A 6,662-nucleotide genomic window follows, 5' to 3' on the forward strand; every position below is an offset into this window, starting at 1 on the left:
CCGCGCCGCCCAACCGCGGGGCCGCCCCCCGCTGCTCCAGCGCGCACGCGCGCGTAGGGGTCTCTAGCCTCGGGGCTCTCGCCTCCAACCACACCGGTCCCGACCCCGGCCCCTCCCTACCCTCTTTCTCCGCGCTTCGCTCCCCACTGCGCGCCTTGGCCATACGTCACATCCGGTAATTGGGCTTAATCCTTCCGGGTTCACATCAGGGGCTTTAAGGGTTGGGCGGAAGGAAAAGGCGGAAGTGTCGAGGACGGGTGCCTGTGGCGTCCAAACTCCTCCACTGGGCCCGCCCCACGCCGACCAGCCCTGGACTCTCATTCTGGTCCCGCGGTTGGGCCCGACGAGGCGGGCCAGGAACCCCCTTAGGAAGTGCAAGAGGCGACGCAGGTGCTCAGAGACGGTGTTTATTGGCTCCTTCGAAATCAGAGTCATGACAACTGTACAGAGGACCCAGCCCCTCCACTGCGCCGCCCTTCCCCTTTCCTGCCTGGTGCCGCAGGAAAAAGCAGCTTCATGTGGGGCACAGGGAGACTCTGGGATTCACAGTAACCAGGAACAAAAACGGAAATAAATTAAGTGATACAGGGGAGGGAGTCAGAGGGAGTCGTGTTCCCCAAATCAGTGCATGAAGAGGGGTTACCCAGGGCCTGGAGCCGGGTTCCCCACCAGCTCCTCCACTTCGAGGGAGTGTTCTGAGGCCCTGGACATGGAGATATCCTCCACTTCCCACCTAAATCTGAGCCTGCCTCCATGCTCCTGTGCATCTGCCAGAATGAGCACCATGCATGCTGTGGGTCACTGGAATGAGGTGGAGGCAGCCGTCACTCAGAGTCCACGGGCCGAGGCCCAACTGTGCTTGTCGTAGTGAGGTCTCACCCCCTCATTCCACCCGTACCAGCAGGGCATAGAGGAGCGTGGCCCCCTTCTCCTTGGTCACCCACTCCAGTTCGGCTGGGCTGAAGTGAGGGTCAGGGGGTTCTCTGAGGATAGCGGAAGGAGGGCCGGGGGTGTAGGAGCCAGGCCGCACACACACCTGGAACGCCACCTGGGCCTGGTGTGTCCGCTGAAATTTGGGGTCCCGAAATCTGTCAGGCAAAAAGCAGAAATAGGGTGGTGAGGCCTCTGGCCACAGTCACCTCTCCTAACTACAACTAGACGGGCCTTGCGAGTCCTAGGAATCACTTCTACTTTACAGGGACTGGCTCTAGCTGTTCTCTCTATTCTAAATGGCCTTCTTCCCAATGCCTGCTCAGCTAACTCCCTCACCTCTTCTCCAGCCTTTGCTCAAATCTCACCTTAATGATATCTACCCTGACAACCCTTTTTATACGCCTGCTCCAACTACACTTTCTAAAAAATGTTTTTATTTTAGAGAGAGAAAGGGGGCGGGGAGAGATAAACATCAATGATGGGAATCATTGATCAGCTGCCTTCTGCATGCCCCCTACTGGGGATCCAACTCACAACCCGGGCATATGTCCTGACCAGGAATTGAACCGTGACCTCCTGGTTCATAGGCAAATGCTCAACCACTGGGCCACAATGAGAAAGGGCTGGGTGGAGACTGAGGAACTAGCAAAACAAGGTGGGAAAGGAGAGAGCAAATCATGGAGACCCAAGTGGCCCTGGGCCCCTCCTGTGTACTTACTGCACTTTGGATGCCAGGGTCTCGGCCCCAGCATATTGGAGGGAGGGAGAAAGCAGCACTGGAGGGGGCTGCTCCTCCCGAGGAGGAGCACAGTTCTCACCCGGCTCCTCAAACCCTCCCCTGGGCTCTCCCTTCAGGGGCCGGCAGCTCAGGATGGAGGCAGTACCTGTGAGGAGAACTGGGTCAGAGTAGCCCACAGGCTCCAGCCCACAGGCCCAGCCTGCGCTGATTCTGTCAGAGCTACAGTACCTGCTCCCAACTCCCCTCGGTCCAGCACCCTCCGGATGGCTGCCACGTTGCTGCCGTGATATGCCATGTGCCACTTCTTGGTTAGGGTCCCAGCCTCCAGGTGAGGATTCACTCTAGGAAGTGGGCAGATAGGGCAGATGGGACAAAGGTTACTGGCTCCCCAAGGTCATCCCCTAGACATGCAGTTCTGTCACTTCCATGCACCCTCTTGGGACCTTCCTTTTTCAAGGGGGCAAAGAACAGTAAGAGAGAGACAGGCCCCATATGTACCTGAGGTTGAACCTGCACCAGCCAAAGGGCAGGGCGTATTCCCGGGGAGGTTCCCCACGGCGCCTGTGGGCTTCGTCCCCGCGCATCTTCCGGCAAGACTCACAGAAGCACAGGCTACGCTTTGGTTGAGGCATGAAATAATCCTCTGTGGGAGAGTAAGTGGCAGACTTGGTGCTATGGCTCCTGTCCTGGGTCTCAACCACACAGCCTCCTCTGACAGGTCTCTAGGGCTCTCACTGGTCCAGGGAATGAGGCAGATTCCAGGGGACTGGGGACTCACCAGGAAGGAGCAGCAGTTCTTGGAATCGGGAACAAAGGGCATGGTACTCGCAGCTCTTGAGAGGGCTGGCAGCAGACGGTGGGCCCCAGCACACACTCTCCTTGATTCCTGAGGGAGCACACGTGGCACAGGTCATGGGAGATGGGCTAGAGGTATGGGGTGGGGTAGGATCCTGATCCCTTTGGGCTGGCTCACCATCCACCATGTCCGCTTTCTCCATGTCCCCTTGGGTTCCAGTACTCTTCAAACTGGCAGCTCCTGGTTCAGGGCTCACAATGGTCACCTGCAGCACAGAGGGGTGGTCAGCCAGTGTCACCAACCTCTAGAGCATCAGTTCTCAACCTGTGGGTCGTGACCCCTTTGGCGGTTGAATGACCCTTTCACAGGGGTCGCCTAAGACCATCCTGCATGTCAGATATTTACATTACGATTCATAACAGTAGCAACATTACAGTTATGAAGTAGCAATGAAAACAATCTTATGGTTGGGTCACAACATGAGGAGCTGTATTTAAAGGGCCAGAAGGTTGAGAACCACTGCTCTCGAGCCTCCTGATCACTTCCTTGATCTTCCCCTTTACTTGGACAGTCGTCTCCAGGCCCTCCCTCCTCCCTGCCCTCATTGCCACTAACCTGCTCACACTGCCCATAGAGGTCCACGAGCGCATGGCAGGGCTGGGGGACGTCGGGCACAGCCACCCCCTGGTCCCTCCCATTGACATGGAGATGCAGTCCCCCAGAGCTGTCGAGCCGCAGTCCCAGGATGGTGCCTTCAGGACACGTGTCCAGATTTGGCCCAAACTTCTCACAGATCTGGGAGGGAGAGATCTACTGTCTTCCCAGAGAGCAGACTCCCAGCAGCAGCAGCCACCCGCACCCTTCCCTCTGCTGCAGGTCGCCAGTCCCGGGGCACAACATTCTCACTGTTACCAGCATAGGAGGCAGCAAGCCCGAGACTGTCCAGATAACAATACTTGCGCCCTCATGTGAGTCCACTCACTACGGTGCCCCTTCATATCTGTGATCCTATCAGCAAGCTTGGGGCCCCTCTCCTTTTTGCACAGCCCCTCCCTATTCAGAGACCTGGCCTCTCACTTCTCCCTGCTCCCTACCCACCTTGAGGCCATTGTGGAAGACCCCATGGCCCCGCAACAGCCAGGCTGCCCGTTTAAGGGCACAGGCAGAAGCAGGGAAGTTAAGCCTCTCCGGTGGGCAGGTGATGACTCCCAGGGCAAGGGAAGATGTCCACTGGCGGTTCAGGAAGTCTATCCGCACCTGGGAGAGAAGGCAACTATTCCCCAGTCATGGCCTCCTGGGGAAGAGGCACCCACCCAGCACACCCCGCTCCCCACACCAGCCAGGGAGGGAAGATGACATCTCCCAGGCTGTGGCCTGGGATGCTGCCCCTTCTAACGCTTGGAGGGACTGGAAACTGCAAATTCAGTTATTTCCTCTCCTCTTTCCGCCTTGGTCGTGCTGTGGACTCTGTAAGGATTCTTGTCCCTCGAGGCTCCCTTCCCCTGGCTCACCGTGACATCTTCAGTTTGCAACGACAGGGCCCTCTGGAAAACCCTCCCTGCTCCCATATACAGGACCCGGCATCTTCCCTGGAATACCCAGCTCCTCCCTGCTGCTTCCCTCACCAGGTACCAGGTGGGCACTGACCTGCAACTCCCACCACAGGGTATAAACAGAAGCCTGGGAAGGTCATTCAAGGGACATGCCTTTCACTGTCCTCAATCTGGGAAGGCCTTGCTCCAGGAAGGTTGGCCCTGGGTCGCCCTGAGAAAGAGTTGCTGGGGACAAGAAGGGACAAGGAAGGCCCACCTGGACCAGCAGCTGGGGCACCAGGGGCTGACTGATGACAACGATGCCCTGGTTGTAGCTGGCCACCCGCGTAGCTGTCCGGTTCCCATTGGACAAGAGGATATTCTTCCCATGGTTCTCCAGGAATTCAAGGGCTGTAGGCATAATGGCCACTTGATCCTCGCCCTGGTGTGGAGGAGAGACTGAGCTGCTAGGGCTGCCAAGGCGAGGCCCAAGCCCCCACTAGAGGTCAGAGCTTCTGTGCAGAAGCTTCTACCCATCCCGGACAGGACTGGAGAACCCAAAATAATCTGGTGGCCAGTGGCCCACCCACTGCTCATCCACGTGCCCAAAGGGCCCTGCTGCAGCCTCTTACTCCCAGGCCGTGTTCCTCGTCCTCATCGTCTTCATCGCCCTCGCTTCCGGTGTCCGAGCTGGGGGAAGGAGGCTGGGTGCCTTCTGGCTCCTCCAGCCGTGTGGAGCTGACAATAGACACACTCCGCACTGGCCCGTATAGATCCAACACAGCCCACACGTTCTGGAGGCACACAAGACCCAGGAAGTTGGAGATGAGCGAGGACCTCAACCCACTCCCAGAATTCAAGGCAAGTCATGGGTCTACCTTGGCAATGCCAGTGGCTGCAGGCCCCATGTCCTCTCCATCTACCAGGATGTGCATCGAGTCATCTGCCCCCCGGCGAATGCCCACACGGCTCCCCACCTAGGACCGAGGTGAGATAAGGACAGATGCTCAGCCCACCTCTCTGCCATCCCAACTCCCACCCCCACCCTTATCCCCAGATCCAACTGCTTCACCCCCAGCCTCTCTAGGTTCCGGCCATAGTTCATCCTCTGGAGCTGCCCGTCACGCCTCACTTCACAGCTGGACACCATCCAGGTGGTCTTTGTCCGGAGCTCTGGCAGGGAGGGAGGCACCCCAGGGCCACCACCTGCTCCAGGCCCCATCTCCCCTGGAGCCAGTGTTGTTAGCCCTATCCGAAGGGAGCCTGCCCACTTCTCATCCAGCTCTTCCACTTTCACCTGTGTGAGAAAATAGGAGCTTGCATTAGATGGGGCAGGGGAGGGGGCAGGTAGGAAGCAGTCTGGTCCTGCTGTGAAGGGCCTGGAAGCCTCCTTTGTCATATCTCCACAGCCCACCTCAAAGACTTCCTCAGTCTTGAGCTCCTTGGTGCTAAAGACAAGGCCATGAGCATAGCCAGCTGCCCGCACCGCCCTTGTGCCATCTTCCTCCAGAGTGACATTCTTGCCGCAAATACCGTGGAATCGGTGAGCCACGCCAGCCACTGCGGAAAGATGGTGCCGAAGAACAGAGTAGAATTGGGGCAGCAAGCTTCAGACAGCACACAGAGCAAAGCTTTCAGGTGAAACAGGAAGCTGACATAAAGGTCCCACCTGACATCACCCCTTTAAGACACGTGACACCTCTTTTCACCACATTAAGACTCATCCCCAAACCTGGTGGACCCAGCTTATGGTGTCCTAGCCCTTAGTGGCAGGGAAGCATCCAGGCCCTGGGTACCAAGCATAATCCTGTCCTCTTCCCGGCTGCTTCCACCATGGGATGTTCCCTCCCCTCTGCCTGCAGCTGCTGCAGTCTGTCTTGCAACAGCTTCCCTGACCCAGAAGCTGTCTCTCTCAGGCGCACAGCAGGCCAGCAGAGCCCACCCTCCCTCCCTGCTGGCTGAACCTGGGGAGTGCAGGGGGAATGACTTCTCAGTGGCGGTGTTGCTGGTTGCCAGGCTGTTGTCCATGGGGCCGGTAGCATTGGTGATGGACACTTGGACACACTGGCCATAGAGATCCACAACCGCATACACCTCTGGGTAGGAAAGGAGGAGTCAGAACCTTGACGCCCTCAGGCCAGGCTGAGGCGGGCAGGTCGAGAGCCACAGAGTAGTCACCTTTACCCGGAGGCAAGCCTGAGCAGGCAGCGCCCTGGTCCTGGCCGTTGATGAAGTAGTGCAGGTCGCCCTTGGAAGTCCGCATCATGCCGATGCGCGCACCTGTGCCCAGCGCATCGAGGTCGCACCCGTAGTTGTTGCGCATTGTGTTACCATCTTGCATGATGGCTGTGCCACTGGAGGGATGGCCAAAGGGGGAGTTCAGCCTCCCAGCTTCCTCCCCACACAGGTCCCTGCCCAGTCTCTGCTGTCAGAATCTTCCAGGGCCTTGGATTAGCGTCTCAATCTGGGGTCTGAGACCCAATCCTGTCTCCTACATCCCTGGGATCTCCCTCATGAAAAAGTAATAAATACCCTGGGAAGGAGGGCTGAGCCGTGTGGAAGGAGGGAGGTGAGTTCCCAGAATTAAAGAGAAGAGGCAGCCAGATCCCCTCATCTATCACAGAAGCCGGCCTGAGACCCTGCTTCCCTCATCCCAGCCAGC

General features: G+C 58.1%; 2 protein-coding genes across 2 annotated transcripts in view; both read right to left on the reverse strand.

Annotated features, from left to right (window-relative positions):
* Positions 1 to 208, reverse strand: part of GPS2 (G protein pathway suppressor 2) — a 2,655-nt gene extending 2,447 nt beyond the window's left edge. Inside the window, exon 1 of the mRNA XM_006761629.2 lies at positions 121 to 208. The gene's annotated coding sequence lies outside the window, so the exon portion shown is untranslated. The remainder of the gene's footprint in view (positions 1 to 120) is intronic.
* Positions 209 to 393: 185 nt separating this feature from the next.
* NEURL4 (neuralized E3 ubiquitin protein ligase 4) overlaps positions 394 to 6,662 on the reverse strand; it is an 11,899-nt gene continuing 5,630 nt past the window's right edge. The window contains exons 16-30 of the mRNA XM_006761699.1: positions 6,185 to 6,354; positions 5,965 to 6,096; positions 5,415 to 5,560; positions 5,073 to 5,297; positions 4,879 to 4,977; positions 4,633 to 4,794; positions 4,278 to 4,442; positions 3,567 to 3,725; positions 3,084 to 3,263; positions 2,646 to 2,733; positions 2,451 to 2,558; positions 2,171 to 2,315; positions 1,901 to 2,013; positions 1,652 to 1,817; positions 394 to 1,088 (exon numbers count right to left, since the gene is read on the reverse strand). Of these exons, the coding sequence (XP_006761762.1) occupies positions 884 to 1,088; positions 1,652 to 1,817; positions 1,901 to 2,013; positions 2,171 to 2,315; positions 2,451 to 2,558; positions 2,646 to 2,733; positions 3,084 to 3,263; positions 3,567 to 3,725; positions 4,278 to 4,442; positions 4,633 to 4,794; positions 4,879 to 4,977; positions 5,073 to 5,297; positions 5,415 to 5,560; positions 5,965 to 6,096; positions 6,185 to 6,354 (2,263 nt within the window). The 3' untranslated portion in view covers positions 394 to 883. The remainder of the gene's footprint in view (positions 1,089 to 1,651; positions 1,818 to 1,900; positions 2,014 to 2,170; positions 2,316 to 2,450; positions 2,559 to 2,645; positions 2,734 to 3,083; positions 3,264 to 3,566; positions 3,726 to 4,277; positions 4,443 to 4,632; positions 4,795 to 4,878; positions 4,978 to 5,072; positions 5,298 to 5,414; positions 5,561 to 5,964; positions 6,097 to 6,184; positions 6,355 to 6,662) is intronic.

Source organism: Myotis davidii, unplaced genomic scaffold (genome assembly GCF_000327345.1).
Source record: "Myotis davidii unplaced genomic scaffold, ASM32734v1 scaffold37, whole genome shotgun sequence".
In the NCBI taxonomy this organism is placed as follows: Eukaryota; Metazoa; Chordata; class Mammalia; order Chiroptera; family Vespertilionidae; genus Myotis; species Myotis davidii.